This window comes from Vicugna pacos, chromosome 2 (assembly GCF_048564905.1).
Source record: "Vicugna pacos chromosome 2, VicPac4, whole genome shotgun sequence".
Classification (NCBI taxonomy): domain Eukaryota; kingdom Metazoa; phylum Chordata; class Mammalia; order Artiodactyla; family Camelidae; genus Vicugna; species Vicugna pacos.
Window position 1 is genome coordinate 14,130,751 of NC_132988.1, and position 25,541 is coordinate 14,156,291.

Genomic DNA, 25,541 nt, shown 5'->3' on the forward strand with positions numbered 1-25,541 from the left:
TCAGCCTTGTTATTCAGGCCTGACTTTTCTAGGTTACCTATAAATGACCCTGATTCTCAGACATGAGGCAACAGGTCGTGCAAGACTATCTCCATAATACCTACTAGAGTCTCAACAATTTTTGGCTCCCTACCAGCTCTGGGGATTCTTTGACTTACAGCTTTCAAAATCTTGTTGAGTTTATGGTAGAAATGAACAGTTTGGTATTAATGTCAAACAGTGAGGGCAGATTTCTGGAGCTTATTCTCTGCATAGGCCCTTCCTCTGTAGTACTGTACCCTGAAGGTTCTATCCACCTCACACTATCCTTTTTCCAATTCCTACCTCATCAACTCAGTGAGACTTACAGGTTCTCTTTGGTTTCCCTCTCCCTGTGCAGTGAAATGTGATATGGAAATTGACTCCAGGTGGAAAGTCAGGGTCCTCTGATGGCTCATTTTGTTTCCTCTTCTCAAGGCTCACAGTCTTTACCTGCCTCTTTTCTATGCCTGAAAACAGTTTTCTTTCATACATTTTGTTCAGTTTTCTAGTTGTTTATGGTGAATTGGTAAATGTAGTTCTTGTTACTGTGTCATGTCTAGAAGACATATACTGGTTTGATTTTGGGTTTGATTTATATTCAAATAATGTATTTATTCTGAATATGTAATTAAAACTTTTTTTGTTACATTGGTGAATATAGAAAACTAGAAGAAACTAGCAAAGGATATGAACAAATATTTATTTACAGGGATAGAAACCCCATAATCAAATAAATGCTAAATCACTAATAACTAGAGATGTTTAAATTAAAACAATATTGATATGTCACCTTATATCTATTAGTATCAAGAATTATAAAGTTGGATAATAGCAAGTATAATTGGGGGGATTAGAGTTATTTTAAACCTGTGTACTATTGGTTGGAATGAACACCAGTGGATCCAAACTCAAGGCCAATCTAGCACTGCTTAGTCACTTAAATTATACCCATATCCAGTGACTTAGGAGTTAAGGAGAGTGCATGTTCCAAGAAATTGTCACATAGTTCTGTAAGGAAACATTCATGAGAATGTTCACTGAAGCATTATTTTTGATGGCAGTGAATTGTCAACATGTGTGTCTATTAGAGTAAACAGGTAAAATGTATTGGATGCATGGAGTAGATTACGACATAGCAGTTAGAATCAGTGCATAGAGTGATATGAATAGATACCAAAAAGCAGGAAGAAAGTAAGAAAGAGAATGATATATCTAACCCAACATCATTTAAATTGTAAGTAAAATCATACAGAAACACATTTTTGAAGGAATACTTACAAAAAAGATGAATCATGTTAACATAATTGCTTATGGGATTGGGAGTAGGAAGAGAATAGGTGTAGTGGATAAAGGAGAAAAAAATTAATGAACCATTGTTAGTTTAAAAAAAAAAAAAGAGCAAGGCCTTGCTCAGACATTATATTTATGTAGCTTTTGCTATCATGTCAGTGCAGTGAAAAATCCTTGTATCTGTATCTGTATCTCCCTTTCTGATTATTACTTTAGAACAGATTTTCACATATGGAAATAGTGTATCAATGGGCATAAACATTTTTAAAGACTCTTGAAATATGACTAAGTTATTTTCTGAAAGGTTTTCCTAGTGTACAATCTCTCAGCAGTGTCTGTGGAAGAAAGTGCTTATCCTAATGCATTTTTATTTTGATTGGTGTATGAAGAGGAAATTTTGAGGAATGATTTCTCTAGATGGAAATGCTATAATACTATGTTTTAATTTTTGACTGCCGTTACTTTTGGTAATTTCACGTTAGAATTTTTTTTAAAAAAGTGTGATTGTAGTAACTTGTTCCTATACTTTTATAATTGAGCAGTGTGGTTAACTGAAAATTTCTTGAATACTTAAGATCAACGTTTCCACTTAACATTTAGGTAAAAGATTGCTGAACTGTTTTAGATAGTAATGGAAATTTAGAGTAGCTACCAAATAAGATGAAGGCAAGCCAATGATTTCACTTAAGTTTGACACTGTTTAGAACTTTGAACTTTTAAGAGAAATGTACTACACTTATTTGCTTGTAATCTGATTAAAATCATAACGTACATCTGATTGTCCTTTGCTTTTCCTTGTAAATATAAATGTGCCTTTTTGTTTTAGCTATTGGTTGTTTAATGTATTAGAGGAGACTTGTGGGTCAAAGAGACATTAATCAAGTAAACGTAATGTTACAACTTTTATACATGCTATATAGTAGAGGTATATTGTAGAATGAAATATGATAGGAAGCTTTGATCCAGCCTCAGAGGTCAGGGAAGACTGCCCTGAGAAGTGACCATTAAGATGAGCTCTGAATGATGGGTAAGATTTATTTAGTTAAGGAGGGGGAGTGGGGAATCGGCCCAGTGAAAATATTTTAAGCACAAGGATTAGCTTGTGCTCAGGCCCTATTATGGGAGGAAGACAGAGAAGACATTGTAGATGGAGTGCAGAGAGAAGGGGAGATGAGATGCAAAAAGAGGCTGAGGAGGTTAAAAAAAAAAAGTATCTTGTGGGCCATGTTAAGGATTTTGGTCTTTATTTAAAGGCAGTGGGAAGCTACAGGAGAGATAGTAGAACATAAAGGTGAAAGTGTAGTGATTAGCTGCATGGACTTTAGAGTCACACTGAATTCTGATCCATCCTGTCACTTACTACCTGTGTAAACTTGGACATATTCCTCTGCCGCAGATTCATCCTCTGTAGAATGGGATAGTAATAACCCCTACTGTGGTTATGAGCCTAACATATTTTATTTTTAAAGTGCCTTTAACTATGGGGCCTGGTAATTTTTTTTTTTTTGTGAAATTAAGAAGTGGTTTAAAGAGGTATGGATGGTGAGTTAATGTAGTTTGTAATTTTAAAATGTCATTTTTGGTGTAGAGTGGAGAAGAGTTCCAAGTGTCAAATGATACTGGCTCATATTTACCCAACGCCTTGTGCAAAAAAGTGGCATAGACAGTATTGTTTATTTCTTGAAGATAGTTAAAAATAACCTTTCTTTGGTTATTTTGAATGCTTTTTAGCTTATAGAATTATTTAGTTATTTTGGGGTATATTAAATTGTGGCTGTATTAAAAGTAGGTATTTTTGTTCTATGGTGAATAGTGTGGTTAATGAATTATTGATTATATTTGTAGCCTCCACATGCTGGGAAGTTGCTGTCTGTGTTAAAACATATGCCTCAAAAGTATGGCCCCGATGCCTTTTTCAACTTTCCAGGAAAGAGTGCTGCAGTAAGTAAATCTTAATGAGGAAATCACTTGGAGTTCTTCTTTCCTTTGCTTCCCGAAAATACAGCCCTGTAAACACTCCTGACAGGTTCTGTGTTAGGTAGAAACTTCTCTGCACAACCTAACTTAATCCTCACGGCAGTTGTGCATGTTGCTTTTTCCTGACTGTTTTAGAGGTGAAGAAATAAAGGCTCAAAGAAGTTAAGAAAGCTTTTCATTCACTCCTTGGGGCAGAAATGGAATAAGAACCCAATTCTTTTCAACATAGGCTGTGTTGTCTTATGAATTTTATCTCTGCATTCTGAAATAGAAATTTTTCTGTAATACTTTGACTTTTACTTTCTGAACATCTTTCTTTAGCCTTACGTTTCCCAATTCCTGTTTCTTTAGCATGTGATGTATAAAATGAGAGTAACTCTTGAGAACTTTCTAAGGCAAGTTTTCCTAACCTGTGAGTTTCCATATTGTATCAGTCTCGGCATTCTTATAAGCTGTTAACCAGTTTATACATAAGACAGTTATGTATGGCAGTGATGTTTCAGAGTGTTACAGGATTACGTTATATAATGTATATGTGTTGTTTATGAAGGCTTTTTCACCTCATGATTACATTGGTCTGCCAGTTAAAAGCAAACACTTTTGAAGATATTTCAGCCTGTTCTTTTTCTGACCTTACCTTTTATTCATTTTTTTACTTTTGTTTTCATAATCTCTTACTTGATTATGGCCCCTATGTAGCCAGGCAATACTTACAAAAGGAAAAAAAAGTGTTTTAAAAGGACATTTGTGATATTTGAATGCTTCACACACAATATACTGTTTTGTTTGGAAAGTTTTATTGCTCGTATTATCTTTTCTTTATAATTTTTCCTCAGTAACTATTTTGGATTTGAAGCTTTTCAGAATAACTTTCCTCTTTTGGCTTTGAGCTTATCATTTGTCTCAAACATTAAAAAAAAAGTATTTTCATGAGATTAACCTTTTTTCATTCATGTTATACTTTTAGTATTTATAATTCTTTGAGATTATAATATGCCCATTCCATTTACTTGTATGTATATTGAAAGTGGGGCAGTTCAGCTATGCAGCTTTTGGAACTTTCAGAGAATAGATATTTTAAATATAATCAGTGACTCATTTTTTCCCCCCTTAAATATAGCTTTTAAAGGGAAACTAAAGTATTCACGGATAAATTATTTTTACAAAGCTTTCACATTTTCTACTCATTTTTCAGTGAGAGAGAACATATATATACAGTGAATATGTATTCTTTAATTTTTTTCTTAATGTAGCTTCACTTTAAATCAGCCTCTTGAAGGTCTCAGTAGTGTTATTACATAAATGTGACTGATGTTTTTCATGTTTTATGGAATATCTGATACATACAAAAGAGTATATGTGTATATATGATGTATAAACATAAATGTATATGTAAGTTATAACAGTCAAACAAAAGCTTTGTAGCTTTTTTAAACAGCTTTATTGAGTTATAATCCACATATCATATAGTTCACTCATTTAAAGTGTACATTGAATGATTAAGTGTATTCAGCAAGCTGTGCAACCATTATTACAATCAATTTTAGAACGTTTTCATCACACCCAAAAGAAACCCCACAATCATTAGCAGTCACTGCACATTTCACCCCAAACTCTCAGGCCCAGGTAACCACTCTTCTACTTTCTGTGTCTGTGGATTTGTCTACTCTGGAGACAGATAGAGCCATACAATACCTGGACTTTTGTTACTGGCTTTTTCCACTTACCATACTGTTTTCAGGGTCCATTCATGTTGTGACATGTATCAGTGCTTCATTCCTTTTCATGGCTAATATTCTAAGATAAGACTATACCATATTTTGTTTAATTATTCATTAATTAGTGGAAATTTGAATTAATTCCACTTTTGGGGGCTGCTCTCTGGGCCTTTGTGTACTAGTTTTTATGTGGACATGTTTTCATTTCTCTTGTGTATGTACCTAGGAGTGGAATTGCTGAGTCATATTGTTTAACCACATGAGGGACTTCCAGAGTGTTTTCCAAAGTGGCTGTATTATTTTGCAGTCTCACCTGCAATTTATGAGGGTTCCAGTTTCTCTATATGCTTGTCAACATTTGTTAATGTCTGTCTGTTTGATTATAGCCCTCCTAGTGGGTATGAAGTTATACCTCGTTGTTTTGTTCTGCATTTCCTTAATGACTGATTATGTTGAGCATCTTTGCATGTCCTTTTTGGCCATTTGCACGTCTTCTTTGGAGACATATCCATTCAGGTCTTTTGTCCGTTTAAAAATTGCATTTGTCTTTTTAGTATTGAATTGTAAGAATTCTTTATGTATTCTTCTGGATACAAGTTCCTTATCAGATAAATAATTTGCAAATATTTTCTCCCATTCTTTTGTCTTGTTTTTCATTTTCTTGATGATATCCTTTAAAGCACAAAAGTTTTTAATTTTAATGAAGTCCAGTTCATTTATTTTTTGTTGTTGCTTGTGCATAATTAAGAAGGATTTGCCTAACCCAGTGTCATATTTACCCTTATTTTTCCTTATAAGAATTTTATAGTTTTGGCTTTCATATTTAGATCCGTGATGAATTTGAGGTTAGTTTTTTGTATATGATATAAAGAAGTGATCAGCTTCATATTGTAGATATCAGTTTTCTTAGCACATTTGTTGAAAACACTATTCTTTCCTCATTGAACTGTCTTGACACTGTTGTTGAAAATTAAGGCACAAACGTTAGAGTTTATTCTGGGCTCTTGATGCCACTCTATTGGTCTTTATCTGTATCTTTATGCCAATACCCCACAATCTTCATTGCTGTGTCTTTGTGTTATAGGTTTTGAATTTGGTAATTTGAGTCCTCCAGCTTTGTTCTTTTTCAAGATTGTTTTGGCTATTTTGTGTCCCTTTCATTCCATACTGTGATATGTTAAATAAAATTTTAAGCCAAGTGGTGAAGTAATTTATATAGTGACTTACGAATATAAATTTTAAAATGTTATGAAAAAATGTTATGAGTGAATCTTCTTCAGCTTGATATATTTGGTTAAAAATTTATATTTCAAGCTTTTTCCTTAACTTTTTTCTTTCCTCTTGTCCATCTTTCTCTGTTCTGTTACCTTGACATTTTAGTAATGGATTTCCAATTTGATATAATTACCTATCTCGTTTAATTGGAATCTCTTTGTATATATTCACTGTAAGAAATGAAGCAAATAAGATTAGTGTGTCAAGCAGGTCACATGGAATGTTTCTGTTGTTTAACTAAATTAACATCATTACTATGCAGTTTCGAAAATTTAGGCGTTATTAAAAGTTTCTTTCAGATAAAGAGACTACTTCTGCATATTTTAATCATGACATAGAATAATATGTAGTAGAAATACATATAACATTGTAAGGTCTCATTTTCATGATTTCGGTAACAGTTTTCCAGTGTGAGTCAGTAACTCAGAGTTTGTTCCTTCAGGCTATTGCATTACCTCCTATAGCCAAATGGCCATACCAGAATGGTTTTACATTTCATACGTGGCTTAGAATGGATCCTGTAAATAACATCAATGTGGATAAAGATAAACCATATTTGTACTGGTATGTATTTCTGTAACATAGTATTGTTCTTTTACTTTGAAAATGAGAAGAGTATTTCGAGATGAAATGAAAAACTTACTCTTTATAGTTTCAGAACCAGCAAAGGTCTCGGTTATTCTGCTCACTTTGTTGGGGGCTGTTTAATTATAACATCAATAAAGTCAAAAGGAAAAGGGTTTCAACACTGTGTGAAATTTGATTTCAAGCCACAAAAGGTATGTGATCTTACTGAGTCATAGTTATGTTACCAAGGTATTCTAACCTTCACAATGCTTTGTTGTAATGCTATTGACATCATAATATGTGGTAAATCACAACTCTGATTTTAAACTGTTTTAGAAAATGAAGTATAAATTGCTGGACAATTGTTAACTGCTCTGAGTTGAATAATTAAAAGAGTGAATATTTAGTTGTTTGTAGAGTTTAAGGGCAATATAAGGGGAAAATGTCAGTGGCAGTTATTTTAGTAGTGGTAGTAGTACTATGTGTTTTCTTTTGTACCTTTAAATTTAGAGATAAAAGAATGATTTATTAACAAAATGTGCATACATACACATGTAGATAGGCAGATAAAACAAATATGACAAAATGTTGACAGTTGTGGAAACTAGGTGGTGGGAGAGAGTGTACTAAACTCTTCACTTTTGAAGGGTATATTTGAAAATTTTCATAGTAATTTCATAGGTAAGGGAAAAATAATTTAATGGGTAAGCTCTTATCTGTTGAAAGCTCCCTTAAATCAGTATTGTTCCGGAGGTAGAATATTGAATTTAATAAAGGTAGTCTTTTTTTAGATTTAATTGTAATTTAGCATTTAATTTTTACTAATTACCAATGTGATTGAGTTATTGGAAAGATCATTATCTTTTATTAAAACTGTTTTGCTTATTCAGTGGTATATGGTAACTATAGTGCACATTTATAATCGATGGAAGAACAGTGAGCTACGATGTTACGTGAATGGTGAGCTTGCTTCCTATGGAGAGATAACATGGTTTGTCAACACCAGTGATGTAAGTACTCTGAAAAAGTTAAATTTTTGAAAAATTTATTTTACATGGAGTATAAACTTTAGAATACCACAGTGGTGGATTATTATAATCATAGTTTGGCTACTATGTTTAATATATTAATATATATTAATAGAGTGGAACTGTGTTAATGTGTCACATAAGATATTACTCAGCCCTTGTTATAAAATTATTCTGGATAGGGTAGAGATAAGGATTCACTGATAACAGTAGGTGTATCCTGAAAGAATTCGTGTCATCAGTCCATTGATCAAATTAAATTTTTGGATCATTTTTATGAATGCACTAGATGATGCATGGTTATAAATTTTCGGTATAATTCATACCTGCTATACGTAACTATTATAATATTTTCAGGATTCAAAAAGAGATCCATAGGTTAGAATTAAATTCAAATGTTCTTTTTTTCCCCCAATTACATTTTTAATAGAAAACTTGAAAAATACAGATCAGGAAAATAAATACAAACTTGCACCACCCGTTCACCATTAACTCCTCCTTTCATATCCTATGCTATACATATTTACATATTTTGAAATGCTAGCCTTAGGAGCTCAGGTTGTTATAACAGATAGACTTAGGTTTAGATCCCTGCTTTGTTACTTATTGACTACATGACCTTATTTAATCTATTAGGGCTGAGTTTGCTCTATCTAAAACTGAGTGTAAAATAGTACTTATCTCAGAAGGTTGATTAAATGAGATATGTTCACAAAGCCATCGGCAGAGTGCCTTGTACAGCATAAGTGCTCAGTGAGTGTTAGCTCTTATTTTTTTTTTAATGCAAAAAAGGAGTCGGATATGTGTATTGTTTTTCAACCTGTTTTTTCCTTACATAACCTTTATTGAGTGCTTCTTGCATTGTAATACCTTTATTTTCTGTAAGCCCCAACCTTGCAAGGTAAGTACTGTTGTAATCTTCATTTTGCCAACATCAGCAGCATGGGAAGCAGTGGTTTCATCTAGGTGGTTTGTCTTCAAAACCCAAGTCTTAAAAATTTTTCTATATTCCTTAATGTCAATACATATGTATTTTCAACATTCTTCATAATGGTTTCATGTATAAAAGGATACTTTTAAAGAGCTATGAAGTGCTTTACTTCTTTTGCTTTTGTTGTACACGTGGGTTTTTAAAATGTGGTCTTTGCAACCTGGAATCATATTAAGAGGGTTTTTTTTAATGTTAGAAGAAAAACATACACCTGTTTTATAGATTTACATATTCCTTTTGGGAGAGTGCATCTGCCCCCATGACTTTACCCATTATTTGTATCTTGATGTCTGCGAAAATCTGTCTTTACAGTTTTCGCTTCTCACCAGACTAATAGAACCCTGTTGGCAATTGCTTCTTCATCCGTATTAGTTCACAGAAAAGACAGATTTATTATATGTCCCAAACTTAACTGGTGTTTTTCTCCTTGCTCTAAAGCCTGCTCTTCTGTCTGGTTCTTTGGTTGACCAAGTATGAACCTTCAGAATCCATAGTGATTCCTCTGATGCTGTTTCCTACAGCCACTTTATCTTCAAGTTTTGTTTATTGTACTTTGGATAATTTGCCTTATCTCTTTTTCTCTGATGTCTACACCAAATGGGAATGGATGAACTGAAATGCTGAGTGAATTGTTTTAATGTATTTGGATTATATTTTAGAATGGACAGAATATTTATAACAATATAGGTTGTCATCATTTCTGGAGGAGATGGTTTTTTGGGTTTTTTTCTCTAAAAAAATTTTCTGTTTTCTTTCCCAGACCTTTGACAAATGTTTCCTGGGCTCATCAGAAACAGCAGATGCTAATAGGGTATTTTGTGGTCAGATGACTGCAGTTTACCTTTTTAGTGAAGCTCTTAATGCAGCTCAGATTTTTGCTATTTATCAGCTGGGCCTGGGATACAAGGTACTTTACTTGCTGTTCACTGCTTAACATGTGTTAGTTGATCTTGACATAAACAGGGGGGTGATGCATGGGGCAGTTTACTTTGGGTAACTAAACTGTGTGTTGGAGTAACCAGGGGCACCACAGGGAAGTCACAGGTGCCCAAAGGGTACTTGAAACTTTGTGGGAAACACAGTGTACTTGCCATGTGGGGCACTGTGCAAACTACTAGCTTAAGTTTCAACTTTACTTTATGCTGCATTTCTTGTGGTCATACCATATCTTTACACAGCTAAGTTTTTAATAGTTGCTGTGATAAAAAACAAGTACCATGTGAGAATCAGTGTGGAACAGGAAATGAGGAGGTTTGAAATCTGATTCCAAAATTTGAGAAGTTGTGTAGTGCCATTAATTCCATTAATAAATAATTTTGCTGATATACTAATGAAGGAAACTTTTTTCCTTTTAATTTGTGTGTTAATTTTCAATTAGCTAGTAAATTGTTAGGATGTTAAGTTAAAATATAAAATATATTTGTTAAAATATAAATAATAATAAGTAGTTGGTTCAAACTACTTCATAAACAGAAATATTTAGTATTTATTTTGGTCTAGAGCACCATAAAAAATTACTGAGATGCTATAAGTGTCATGAATCAAGAAAGTTTGGGAACCTGTAGGTTAAGTCATTGTTAGTATAGTTTGGTTTCAGGGAGTGATTTAATGTCTGCTGTGTTCCTTTGAAAACAAAATCAACTTTATTGAGTTAATTTACATACAGTTGGAGTCAATAAAGTATACATATTTTAATTAGTTTGGACAAAAGTGTAACTATGCAATAATCAAGAAATAGAGCATTTCTACCACTGCAAAAGTTTCCTCTCTTCTCCCTCCCAGTCAATTCCTTGTGCTTCTCTAACCCTACCCTGTTCCTGTTGATGATCAGAGCAAACCACTGATCTATTTCCTGTTACTATCAGTAAGACTTTTTGTTAATGTTTTATGCAAACAGAATAATCCAATGTGTGCTCCTTGGAGTTTGGCTTCTCTTTAGCATGTTTTTAAGATTCATCCATGTTGTTTTGTATTAGTAGTTCCTTCTTGTTGCTAAATAATCTTCCATTGATTGTATCAATAATAGTTTTTTAACCCATTCATCTGGTGATGGACATTGGGCTATTTCTAGGTTTGGCTGTTATGAACAAGCTACTTATGAATATTGGTGTTCAAACCTTTGTGTAGACATGTGTTTTAGTTTCATAAATTTATAAAGTAGAATTGCTAAGTGGTATGGCAACTGAAATTGCCAAGCTCTTTTCCAAGGTAGTTGCACAGTTTTGCATTTCTACAGGCAGTGTATGAGCTTCCTACTTACTCCACATCTTTGTTAACACCTGATATTGCTGGCCTTTTTAATATTAGATGTTTGAGTAGGTCTGTAACAGTATATCACTGTGGTTTTAATTTGTATCCTTATAATGCCTAGAGAGGCTGAGTATCTTTTCAAGGCTTATTTTCATGTCTATCTTTTTTTTGTGAAGTGTGTGTTCAAATCTTTTACACATTTTTTTGTTTGTGTTTTTATTGTTGAGTTTTGACGCTTCTTTATATATTATGGATGTGTCTTTTATCAGATGTATGAGTTAACAAATATTCCCCCCCCCCAGTCTGTGTCTTGCCTTTTTGTTTTCTTTTTTCTTTTTTTTTTTAATAAGAAGGTACTGATTGTGTTCTGAAGTCCAGTTTAAGTGTGTTTTATTATACAATAACTTTTATTTATTTATTTAATAATTTTTTGGAGGGGAGGTAATAGGGTTTATTTATTTTATTTTATTATTATTATTATTATTTTTAATGGAGGTACTGAGAATTGAACCCAGGACCTTGTGCATGTGCTCTACCACTAAGCTGTACCCCCCTACCCTCCTTTTTTGTTTTCTTAATTTGGCTTTGAAGAACATAGGAATTTAATTTTCATTAATTGCAATTTAACAATTTTTTCCTGTTATTCTTAGATGATTTTTGTGTCTTATCTAAGAAATCTTTGCCTGTTCCAAGATTGGAAAGATTTTCTTACGTTTTCTTTTGAGTATTATAGTTTTGGCATCTATATATAGGCCTGTGATCCATTTTCAGTTAATTTTAGTATATGGTATGAGGTAACTGTTAAGGTTGATTTCTGTCTCTTTCTTCCATAAAGATACCCTGGTGTTCCAGCACAGTTTGTTTCTTTAAATACTATTCTTTCTCCACTGTCTTACCATGGCATCTTTGAGGCTTTCCTTGATTTCAGTGACTTAACATGTTTTTTTTTAATGCCAGTACTTTACTGTCTTATTGTAGCTTCATAGTAAGTCTTGAGAACAGGAAGTCTAAAACTATCAGCTATATTCTTATTCACGTCCTTTACGCTATTTTCCCTTTGCATTTCTAGGTATATTTTAGAACTAGCTTGTCAGTTTATACAAAACAGTCCACTGGGGTTTTATTTGGTACTGTATTGAATATATAGGTCAATTAGAGGATAATTGACATCTCACTAATACTGGATTTTCCAATCTGAACATGATATGTCTCTATTTACATAGGTTGTCTTTAATTTCTCTCAGCAGTGGTTTTTAGTTTTCACTGTGTAGGTCATGCACACATTTTGTTCAGTGCATTTTAAAGTATTTCATGTTTTTTGTATTATATCTTAAGCTGTAATTTTTAAACAGTCAATTTCCAGTCATTTGTTTCTAGTGTATAGAAATACAATTGAGTTTTATTGACTTTTTAACAAGACCTTGCCAAACTTGCGTATTAGTTTTACTGGGTCTTTTTCTTTGTTGTTTTAGTATTTTCTACAGATATATTCATGTAGACTGTAACTTTTACTTCTTCATTTCCAATCTGTATACTTTTCATGTCTTTTTGCCTTATTACATTAGATAGGACCTCCACGATAAATAGTAAAAATAGAAGTGGCAAGAGTAGACATTTTTGCCTTACTCCTGATTTTAGGGGGAAAGCATTCCTACGTATTTTATAGATTCCTTTTCAAGTTGAGAAATTTCTTTTCTATTTCTAGTTTCCTGAGAGTTTTTTTTAGAAGGGTATTAAATTTTGTAAAATGAATCTTGCTTTTTTTTGGGTCCATCTCTGACTTTCATTGAAATGTTTACATTCCATTGTAAGTGTAGATATTGTGTGATTTAAATCTACTATCTTTCTGTTTGTTTTCTATTTCTTTCATGTTTTTTGATACTTCTCCCTTTCTCTGCTTTGATTTAGATTAGTTGTCTCTTATTTAGTATTTCACTTATTTCTACCATTGGTTTATTAGTTTTTTTTTTTTTGAAAACTTTTTAACTTACCATAGTCTACCAATAAATGACAGTGTAAGATGTAAGACCCTTCCAGCATGATCCTGCAATTCTCCCTCCTGCCTTTGGTTTTGTATTTTTGTTGATTTTACTTCTTCAAATATGGTCCTTTTGATACATTCTTATGATTTTTGATTCATTTGCTTTTATTTCGAAGAAATTAGAAATAAGGAAGATCATGTATTTTATATTTACCTATGTATCTATGTATTACCATTTCTAGGACACTTCTTTGTATAAATTCATGTTTCCATCTCATAGCATTTTCCTTCCATTTGAATTACTTTGTTATTTTTTATAATGGGGATTTATTGTCAGTGGCTCTTCCCAGCTTTTATTTGTCTGAGAAAGCCTTTAGTCTTTCAGTTTAAAAAAATAGTTTCACTGATTATAAAATTTTAAGGTGACAGTTTTCTTTTTGAAGCTTTCTAATGATATTCTTTTGTTTAACTGACTTGCATCAGTTCTAACAAGTGTGTAGTCTTTATTATACAACTTCATCTGTATGTAATATATATTTTTTTCTCTTGCTGGCTTTAAGATTTACTCTTATCACTGATTCTTAGAAGTTGAGTATAGCATATGTTGGTATGGGTGTGTGTGTGTGGGGGTGTGTGTGTGTGTATGTACGTACATATGTGCTTAGCCTGCTTCAGGTTACCTGAACTTCTTGGTTCTGTGGGTTTCTGGTTTTGGTCAAATTTTGGCCATTACATCTTTAAATATATTTTCTGTCTTTTATCTTCTTCTAGAATTCATATTACATTTACTTTAGACCTAGATATAAGCAAACAAATCATTGAGGTACTGTTTCTTGTCTGATTTATAAAAAAGTTATATTTTGGATTGTTTTCATAGCATTATCTTTCTGTTCACCTATCTTTCCTTATCAAATGCTTGATTGCTGTTAATTCCATAAGATGAATTCATTTCACATATTTTTTGTATTTTTTTTTTGTTGATAAGTTTTGATTCTTTTCATTGTTATCTGGTTTTTCTTCTTACAAGTTTGTCTTAAAAAAAACTTGACCATAGTTATAACTATTCTAATGTCTTTTTCTTATAACTTCATCATCTTTATTTCTGGGTCTATTTTTCTTTACTGACATTCTCCTGATTGTTTTACACTTCTTGGTTTGTTTAGTAATTTTGGGTTGGATATTGGGCAATATGATTTTTACCATTTAAGTGTCTGGATTTTGTTGCCTTTTTTCTTTTAAAAGAGCATTGGTCTTTGTTCTGCTGTTCAGTAGGTTATTTTCAGTTAAGTTTTTTACTTGAAGTTTGTTTTATTTTGGAGCTTTGTTAATGGATCTCAGAATAGATTTTTTAAAAATAGAAGCTTTATTGAGATACAGTTCATATCTCTTACCATTCACCCATTCAATATGTATAATTCAGTGCTTTTCAATATATTCAGAGTTGTACAAATATCACTCTCAATGTTACACTGTGTTCATCGCCCCCCTGTGCCAAAATACTACACTCATCAGTAGTCATTCCCCATTTTTCCTCCTTCCCAGTCCTCAAATTTACTTTCTGTCTCTTTGGATTTGTCTATCCTGGACACTTCATGTAACTGAAAGAATGCAATATGAGATCTTTTGTGGCTGACTTTTTTTTCGATTAGCTTAATGTTTTCAGGGTTCACCTGTGTTCCTTTTTATTACTAAATAATATTTTGTTGTGTAGATATGTCACATTTTGTTTATCCATTCATCAGTTGATGGACATTGGACTGTTTTCCACCTTTTGGCTATTATGAATAATGCTGCTAAGAAGCCTTGTGTACAGGTTTTTATGTGGACACATTTTTTTTTTTTCCCTCTTGGGTTTATACCTACAGTGGAATTGCTGGTAATATGGTAACTCTATATTTAACTATTTGAGAAACTTCCAGATTGTTTTCCAAGGAGCCACATAATTTTACATTTCTATCGCTTTTTATCAGGATTCCAATTTCTTCATATTTTCTCCAATACCTGTTATTATCTGATTTTTCTGTTATAGTCATTTTATTGGGTATGAGATGGTATGTCAGCGTGGTTTGGTTTTGATTTGCATTTCCTTCATGACTGATAATGTTGAGTAGTTTTTTTGTGTGTGTTTATAGGCTATACATAATATTTTGAGGGGAATATTTATTCAGATCCTTTGCCCTTTTAAAAACTGAGCTGCCCTTTTATTGCTAAGTTTTAAGAGGTTTTAAAAAATATTTGTGGTAAAATATACATAAAACTTACTACTTTAAGCATTTGTAAGTGTACAGCATATTAATAGCTATTCTTTTCCTCACTTGTATGGTTAGATAGTGATAAAACTACTTAAAGATGATATAAAGTGAGAAATTGATGATCAAAGAATTACTCCTTGCTTTACTTACTACTTTTAATTCTATTGTGTAGTATAATACATGCTTTAGATAATTCCTTAAAACTTGTTTAAGATACCTGAGATATGAAAAAATCTTTAAAAGTTTGCAATTAAGTACTTTAAGGATTAAAAAATACATATTTCAAAAGAAATGAAGGGTTGAATGCTTCTTTTGTATGTTCTTAACGTTTGGTGAAGCACCATATTGCTTTAAGTCGTTTGAAAGGGCATTGTTTTTATTTTAATCACATTAAATAGTATTTATACATGCAAACTATTTCCATAAAATTAGCAGCAATTCCTGAAAAATGTCAAATACTTTGTTTTAACTTTGTTTATATTTAGTTTAGTTTAGAGTGGTTAGTAGGAATGATTTATTCCCAAATTCCACACATAATAGAAAATAAAATGTTTACCTATTTCTTTTCAAAACTGGTACTTAAGAATGTTGACATACTGTACTTTGTCATACTGTACAAAGAGTAAATTATTATTTTTGATTGAACTTGTTTCCAGTCTCTGCTCTGCCACAAATTAATTTTCTGGACTCAAAGAAATACTGAATCAGAATTCACAATTGTTCAAAAAGACATTTCTTGTACTTTTAAGTGGCTACAGTTAATTAAAAAAAAAACCCTTGCCTGTGATTTCTTAGAAATATAATTTAAAAGAGCTATGTAAATATGTAGACAAATATAGAATTCTGTAGTACTGTAATGTTGGTACATAAATCACTTAATTTTGGAGACAAGCAAAAAATTTTCTTAATCTATGTTAATGGGTATACAATATAAAAGATAAAATTTTTGACATCAATAATGTAAAGTAGGGTGGTGGAGATATAAAAGAACGAAGTTTTTGGTTTGTGGTTAAAGTTGTTACCAGTTTAGAATGTTGCAACTAATTATATAATTTCCAGCATAACCACAGAGAAAATACTTACAGAAGTTAAATGAAATATAAAGAGAAAGGGATCAAAACATATAAATAGCATATAAAGGGATGAAAGCAATTAAATACAAAGGAAAGTAGTTAACAAGTCACAATGAACAAAATGACAATAGTAAATCTTTCCCTTTCAATAGTAACTCTTTCAATAATTATTTTAAATGTGAATGGATTAAACTTCCAATGCAAAAGAAATAGATTGGATGAATGGATTAAAAAACAAGTACCAACTCTGTTTTGCCTAGGAGACATGCACTGAGGACATATATAGGCTTAAAGTGAAAGGATGGAAAAAGATAGTGCAAATGATAACCAAACGAGAGCAGAAGTAGCTGTACTTATGTTAGAAAACAATAGGATTTAAGTCAAAAACTGTTTGTAAGAGATAAAAGAAGTAAAGTATATAATGATAAAAGTGTCAGTTCACAAAGAAGATAAAACAAAATATACACCTGGAGCAGTCCCTTAAAGCTGTCTGAGAGGCTGTCTCCTGAGCTTGAAGTTCTCAGAAAATCCACCCATTAAAACATAATTCTCCAAAAACAAACAAACAAACAAACAAACAAAATATATATATATATATATATATATATATATATATATATACACACACACACACACACACACACACACACCTAACATCAGAGCTCCCAGATATATTAAGTAGATATTGACAGAATTGAAGGAAAAATTATGCAGAAACACAATAATAGTAGCATACTTCAATATGCTACTTTCAATAGTGGACAGAACAACCAGACAGAAGATCAGTAAGCAGAGATCTTAAACAACAATATAGATCCATTGCACCTAACAGACGTATAAGAACATCTCACCCAGCAACAATAGAGTACACATTCTTCTCAAGCTCACATGGAACCTTCTTTAGGATAGACCACATATTACCACATAACAAGTCTTAACAAATTTAATAATACTGAACTCATACCAGGTATTTTTTCCCTCACAACAATGGAATGAAATCAGTAACAAAAGGAAACTGGAAAATACACAACTATATGGAAATTAAACAACATATTCTTAAAAAACTATTGGATCAAAGAAGAATTCACAAGGGAAATTAGAAAATATCTTGAGACAAATGAACTCTAAAACGACATACCAGAACTTACGGGATTCAGAGAAAGCAGTACTAAGAGGAAAGTTCATAGTGATAAATGCCTACTATAGAAAAAAGAAGGATCTAAAAATCAATAAATTAAGTCTACGCCTCAAGGAACTAGAAAAAGAAGAGTAAACTAAATCCACAGTTAGCAGAGGAATGGAAGTGATAAAAGGTTACAGCAGAAATAAGTGAATTAGATATTAAAAAAAGACAAGAAAAAATCAGCAAAACTGAGTTTTTTTTTAGAGGAACAACGAAACAGACAAATTCTTAGGGTAATTAAGAAAAAAAGAGAGGACTTAAGTAATTAAAAGTAGAAATATAAGAGTAGGCATTACTCTTGAATATAATGAATGCCATGAATATAAAAAGAATTGTAAGAGACTACTGTGAACAGTTACATGCCAGCAAATTGCATAACCTAGAAGAAGTAGATATTCCTAGAAACATACAAGCCACCACTACTGAAGACAGAAAAATCTAGATAGACTATAGCTAGTAAGGAAATTGAAACAGTAATCAAAACCTCTGAATAATGAAAAGCCCAAGACTAGATGGCTTCACTGGAGAACTCTGTCAAACGTTAAAGAGTTAACACCAATCCTCCTCAACTCGTTCAAAAAATAAAGAGGAGGGAACACTTCCAAACTCATTTTATGAGGCCAGCATTGCTGTGAAAACAGAGCCAAATGAAGATGCTTCAAGGAAAGAAAGCTATAGATAAATACCCCTGATTAATATTAATACAGAAATCCTCAACAGTGTAGTAGCAAACCAAATTCAAGAGCACATTAAAAGGATTATACTCTATGAACAACTGGGATTTATTTCTGGAATGTAAGGCTGGTTCAAGATAGGAAGATAAATCAATGTGATACATCACATTAACAGAGTGGAGGACAAAAACTATATGATCATCTCAGTAGATGCAGAGAAAGCATTTGATAAAATTCAACACCCTTTCATAATAAAAGCACTCAACAAATTACATGTAAAAAGGAACTGCCTTAAAATTACAAGGCCATGTATGAAAAGCCCATAGCCTAACATCATATGCAACAGTGAAAGACTAAAATCTTTTTTTTTCTGCAAAATCAGGAACAAGGCAAGAATGCCCACTCTCACCACTTCTATACAACATAACACTGGCTGTCCTGGCCAGAGCAGTTAGTCAAGAAAGAGGAATAAAAGGCATCCACATTAGAAAGGATAGTCAAATTATCTGTGTTCACAGATGACATAATATATGTAGAAAACCCTAAATATTTCACAAAAAACTGTTAGTAAACAAATTTAGCAAAGTTACAGGATACAGATCCACAACAACAAAAAGTTGCATTTTTATACACTAACAATGAAAAATCTGTAAAGAAAATAAGACAATAATCCTATTTATAATAGCAAAAGAGGAATACTTAGGAATAACCTTAACAAAAAAGGCATAAGACTTGTACACTAAAAAGTACAAAACATTGCTGAAAAACTTAAGGAAGACACAAAGAAATGGAAAGATACGTTTACAGATTGAAAGACTTAATACTGTTAAAAATGCATATTACTCAAAGTTCTGTGTAGATTCAATACAATTTCTATCAATATCCCAATGACCTTTTTTTGCAGAAATAGGAAAACTGTCCTAAGATTCTCATGGATCTCAAGGGTTCTCAAATAGCCAGAACAATTTTGAAAAAAATTAACAAAGTTAGCAGTCTCACACTTGAGTATTTCAAGACATATTACAAAGCTACAGCAATGAAAACATTATGGTGCTTGCATAAAGGTAGATGCATAGTATAATGGAACAGAGTGGAGTCCAGAAATGAACCTTTAATTTATGGTGAAATGATCTACAAGGATACAAAACCATGCAGTGGGGAAAGATTAATCTCTTCAACACATCATGTTTTAAAAAGTGGATACCCACATGGGAAAGAATGAAGTTGGATCCTTACCTTATGCCATGTATTAAAATTAGCTCAAAATGGATTAAATACTTAAACATAAGACCTAAACTCCTACATGAAAACAGAAAAGAAGCTTTATGACACTGAGTTTGGCACTGATTTCTTAGGTATGACACCCCCCAAAAATAGGCAACAAAGGCACAAATAGACAAATGGAACTTCATCAAACTTAAAATCTTTTGTGCATCAAAACTTCTGTGCATCACGGAATAGTGTGAAAAGGAAACCCGTGAAATGGGGGAAAATATTTCAAACCGTTTATCTGATAAAGGGTTAATATCCAGAATATATGATGAACCCCAACAACTCAACACCATCAAAAAAAAAAAAACTCATTTAAAAAGTGGGCAAAGGATTGAATAGACATTTTCCCAAAGATATATAAGTGGCCAGCCAACAAGCATATGAAAAGATGCTAAACATCATTAGTCATCAGAGAAATGTAAATCGGACTCACAGTAGATAATTACCTCACACCCATGAGGATGGCCATTGTTAGACAAAATCACAGAAAATATGAAGTGTTGGCCAGAGTGTGGAGAAACTAGTACCTTTATGCACTGTTGGTGGGAATTTAAAATGGAGCAGCTCCTACAGAAAACAATATAGTGATTCTTCAAGAAATTAAAAGTAGAATTACTACATGATTGAGTAATCTTACTTCTACATATATATATAAAAGACTTGAAAGCAGCATCTGAAAGAGCTGTATGTACACTCATGTTCACTGCAGCAGCATTCACAATAGCTAAGAGGTTAAAGCAGCCTAATTGTTTGGATGAGTGAATAAAGACAATGTGGTACATATTTACAATGGAATATTATTCAGCTTTAAAAAAGAGGGAAATCCTGACACATGCTACAACATGAGTGAATTTTAAGGATGTTATGCCAGTCACAAAAAGACATATTTTCTGTGATTCCCCTTACATGAGTTATATAAAGTAGTCAAATTCATAGAATCAGGAAATAGAATAATGGTTACCAGAGGATGGGAGAATGCTGAGATGTTATTCAGTGGGTATAGAATTTCCATTTTGCAAGATGTAAAAGTTCTAGAGATTTGTTATACAACAATGTGCTGTAGTTAACACCACTGTACACTTAAAAATGTTTAAGATGGTAAATTTTATGTGCTTTTTATCACAATTAAAGGAATGAAAAAGACAAAATATGCTTTATATGGTACATTAAGTTCTACATTTTTTTCTAATGTAAGATTTTAATGTTAGGTTGACTTGATTTCCCTTATATCTTTAAAATGAGTTCAGTCTATTTTAGAAGTAATCAAGCATGCAGGGCTCCTCTTAACTGCTATTGTTAGAAGACTGATCAATGTTATGTGTCCCTAAATTTTTATATATGTGGTGATTTGCATTTAGCTTTTCTTTTTGTGGCATACAATCTTAACTGTTCCACTTTTTATTAATTCTTAGGGTACATTTAAATTCAAAGCAGAAAGTGACCTGTTCCTTGCTGAGCATCACAAACTTTTATTGTATGATGGCAAACTCTCTAGTGCCATTGCATTCACATACAATCCACGTGCTACAGATGCCCAGCTCTGCCTTGAATCATCCCCTAAGGACAATCCTTCAATTTTTGTTCATTCACCGCATGCACTCATGCTCCAGGTACTAACTTTTAAGAATGTCTTTAATGGTGAATTTTGATGTATTATTGAGGTGTATGTGGTAGCTTCTATTAGTAAATACAGTCAATGTAACATTTATTGTTCCTGTTATGTTTTGTTTTGAAAAAGAATCATTGAATGCTTCACCATGTCTTCTATTTTATAAGGATGTGAAGGCAGTTTTAACACATTCCATCCAGAGTGCCATGCATTCAATTGGAGGAGTACAAGTGCTGTTTCCACTTTTTGCACAGTTGGATTATAGGCAATATTTATCTGAGGAGGTTGACTTGACTATATGGTGAGTGATTCTGTTTTATCTTTAATTTGATGTGAGAATTATTTTCATCGAGCTGCACAGTATTCAGTGTATTAAATTTGTTATAAGGTTAAAAGAGAATATAAAGAAATTTGTGAACTATAATTATTAAAATTCAATAATAATAGAATTAATTTAAATTCTTTATCAGTAGGAAGCTTTAAAAACATAATAAAGTTTTTGAATAAAGTTGGGAATAGTGATAATGAATTTATCAGAAATGAATTCAGTTGTCTACAATGTATTTTTAAAATATTTTGAATTGTTATTTGGCAATGATTTATTACAATAATTTAGCTTTTGATGGTTATTGATTGCAAGCAACTAATTAAAATCTAAAATTTTTGAGCAGTTATGAGTGATTTAGTGTTTTTTTAAAGTGTACATTCAGCACCTTTGTGTCTGCTGTTGAGTGTAAAGAAGAGAGACATATAAATTCCAGGGCAAGTTATAAAATGTTTAAGAGAATGTTGAAATTTTTCACAGCTGTGTATACTAGTGAAACTATAGTAATTATATTTCATTTATACTTGAGCAATTTTAATGTTTTTTGTTCTTCCTTTTTGAAATTCTTTTTAATTTCTAATTTTATGCATAACTTGACATATACAATGTATGTATTTAAGGATATAATTTTTTTCAGGTTATTTTTAGGCAAAAAAATGATTTTTGAAAAAGAATTGTGTACCGAAACTAGTATTGACTGCATTTTAAAAAATTAAAATTATTCTTGACATATTACTACTTCATAAAATTTTTTTTATCCTGATCTAAAACCATTGTAACAGGGCTCAGTTATTTTTTTTCCTTAGTTATTCTTTTTTTTTTTTTAAACTTTTTAACATCTTCATTGGAATTGCTGACGGTTGAAAGCACTTTTGCGGAGGAAGTTGGCTGCTCTCCCTTTCTTTGTGGGAGTCTCTCTTTGAGAAGGACGCTAACAGCTCACCTTATTCCGTTCTATTTTGAGTAAAAGTTGTGCTGATGGAAGAATGGCTATCGCTCCTATTCAGTTGTTTCAAAAATTTTTATTCATTTATTTATTTTGAAGTGGGGAGGTAATTAGGTTTATTTATTTAATTTTAGAGGAAGTACTGGGAATTGAACCCAGGACCTTGTGCATGTTAAGCATGTGCTTGTACCACTTGAGCTATACCCTTCCCCCTATTCAGTTCTAAAGTCTTCTATATTGACTATAATTTTTTCTGTTGGGATAATGAGCAAAATTCTTAAATTAGTGTCTGAAGGCTTCAGTTTGTCTACAACTTTACTTTCTCATCTTTCCCTTTATGAAACCTCTGCTCCATTCAAATTAGTCCAGTCTGGAGCCCTAACACATTTTGAGAATTTCTACACTAGTCTGTTTGCTCTGCATCTTTTCATTCTGTTTGTCCTCTAACCCTCCAAACTTGAATTTACTTGCTCATCCAAGTTACTTCCATTCTGAAAGGCTATGATATACTTTTATTAATATTTTATTACTTGTTTATAGACATTGCTAATTTTTCTCTATTTTTTGCATGTTTATTGTTTGTCATGTTGTTTCTAAGTAATTCACTTATTACTGTATTTGTGATAAAGTATATGAAATAAATATTTCAGTAATAAATCCTAATCTTACATTAGAATTTGAGTCCTAAAATAATGTTGGAGGCAGTTTTAGTAGAGCTTCAATTTCCTTGAAATGGACTCTTTCTATTAAGATAAATGAAGGACTGCATCTACTTAACCTTTTTTTTTTTTTAGAGGTTTTTTTTTTTTTTCCAACCATTATATTTTTTCTTATTCCAGTTCAACTTTGCTGGCTTTTATCATGGAGTTGTTGAAGAACTCAATTGCTATGCAAGAGCAGATGCTTGCCTGCAAGGGCTTCTTGGTAATAGGATACAGTCTTGAAAAGGTAAAGTATGAAATGCTTTACATTTTTTATTCTTGATTTACAGGCCATGAAACTTGGTCTCTTAAATAGCTGAGAAATTCTGTCTGCAAGTGTGTCTCCTTGGTTATGGAAAATTACCTAGATTAAGATAACCTTTAGTTACTTTACCTTGCCCCCACTGCTTTATTAGAGAAGTGTGGTATTGAATCTTAAGGCATCTTTAACTTTGACCATAGTTTGTGGAACAGTTTTTTTTTCTGGTATCGACAGCCTTTAATTTACTTACTTTGCCTTGTGTTGATAATGACCTTTGAAATATTTTCTCAGTCTTCCAAGTCCCATGTCAGCAGAGCAGTACTTGAACTTTGCCTTGCATTTTCGAAATATCTGAGTAATCTGCACAATGGGATGCCCCTACTCAAGCAGTTGTGTGATCACATTCTTCTTAACCCAGCTATTTGGATTCATACCCCCGCCAAGGTAATACATATCTTGATTTTGTTTTTACTGTCTTCGCTAAATTTTTGAACTTGAGAAGAGTGATAATTATGAGGATTTTCTTTTATTCTTTTACATGCTGTTATTGTAAGATTTAAGTGGATTGCATTTTTGACTAAGTGTACTTTTGCAAGTCGGTATTTCCCTCCTTCCCTCCCTCCCTTCCTTCTTTCTTTCCCTTGTAGAGTAATATCAGTATTTTTAAAAAACAGAGCTATGGCTCTACTTTTCTGTTGTTAAATCAAATCAGATTTTATTTGAAAGAGACTTTGATTTGTTAAATATAAATCAAAGTTGAATAGTTCAAATGTAACTATGATTCCTATCAACTGTTGCTTTGTTCTATTGCAGATGTACATACATATATCTATATGTATATATATATATACACACATAAGCTATGTTTTTTCATTCTCTAACTCACCATGCTCTGTCTCCCACTTCTTTACACACATATCCCTTCCAGCAACATGATGAACTCCTGAGTTTAATTCTTACAGGAGCAGCTGAAATGTCACTCTTTCTTGAAGCCTTCCATGATATACTGGTCTCATTTAAGTTTCACGTTAATTCAAATTATTAAATACAATTATATTTTACACAGTAATGTATTTAGTAATAACAACAAACCAGTTGGTTTATGTGAACATAAGTGAATTTGTGATAAAGAATATAAAATAAGACCTTTGATATGTTGTAGTGTCGTATTCAATTATCCTAAAAATTTAGTATTACCAGTGTTAAGCAGGACTTGAAACAAATTTTTATTAAATTGCATAATTGTATCTGTCTTATCTGCAGTTTTTATTAGAGGTTGTGTTATTTCAAACCCATTAATTTCCTCTCTCCCCCTCTCCCTTTTGGTTCACTTGAAAGTGTTTATCATTGTTGAAGTTGGAATAGCACTTTAGTTGTCATAAAAAAAGTCTGCAGACTTTTTTTTGCTTTTCTAGAGTCATAGTTTCTTATTTTCAGCTGCTCTTTTCAAATGTTAAGGAGAAAAACAGCTGCTGACTCTGATTGCCATTTGGAAATAATCAAAGGAGGCAGCTGGAGGTTGTAGCTTTTTATCTCCAGGTTCAAATTTGACCTCTTTCTCTTCTGTGACCCTCAGTCTTATTTCTTTTCAAGGATTGTTTCAAGTTACTTTTTAAACTTTTTACTAAACACTTCTTTATCTTACTAAGCAGCATATTTGTAAGACTTTGGACCTCTTTTGATGTGGTCAAAAAGCCTCTTTATAAAATTTTTCATTATATCATTTCCTTAAGTTCCTAGTATTATTACACTCTATCTCTTACCTTTTCCTTGTTAATAATTTTCTTTAATTTCCTCTTTAGAATTTGCAATTGATTTGGTAATACTAAACTTAACTTTTGTTTCAACCTTCTGCTTTGTGTATCCATGACGGGGGTTTATCTAATTTTGTTATGAGGGTAGTTATAACAAAGGGCAGATCCAAAGTTTGTTTGATCTGAAGGTCACACAGTTTGGGTGAGGAAGGGGCTTTTTAAGAAAAAGAAAACAAAATAATGCATACAAAATTCGTTTTAGGGTCATGGAAGGAACCTGTATAGATGGGTAGGCATATAGTTTAAGCTTCATTAACTTCATGGTAAATTCACCTCTGGTTACTGAAGTTAAGAGTATGGATATATGAATCAAACTCTGCCTTTGGACAAGG

The 25,541-nt window shown here is 32.2% G+C and overlaps 1 protein-coding gene across 4 annotated transcripts in view; it reads left to right on the top strand.

Annotated features, from left to right (window-relative positions):
- The window catches only part of LRBA (LPS responsive beige-like anchor protein), a 623,871-nt gene that overhangs the window by 72,653 nt on the left and 525,677 nt on the right, over window positions 1-25,541 (top strand). For 3 of the 4 annotated variants that reach the window (XM_072975847.1, XM_072975846.1, XM_072975849.1), the window contains exons 5-13: window positions 3,157-3,252; window positions 6,724-6,845; window positions 6,934-7,060; window positions 7,739-7,858; window positions 9,628-9,774; window positions 20,965-21,162; window positions 21,329-21,462; window positions 23,272-23,380; window positions 23,687-23,839. In XM_072975847.1, coding sequence (XP_072831948.1) covers window positions 3,157-3,252; window positions 6,724-6,845; window positions 6,934-7,060; window positions 7,739-7,858; window positions 9,628-9,774; window positions 20,965-21,162; window positions 21,329-21,462; window positions 23,272-23,380; window positions 23,687-23,839 — 1,206 coding nt within the window. The remainder of the gene's footprint in view (window positions 1-3,156; window positions 3,253-6,723; window positions 6,846-6,933; window positions 7,061-7,738; window positions 7,859-9,627; window positions 9,775-20,964; window positions 21,163-21,328; window positions 21,463-23,271; window positions 23,381-23,686; window positions 23,840-25,541) is intronic. The other variant, XM_072975852.1, reaches the window with a different exon arrangement.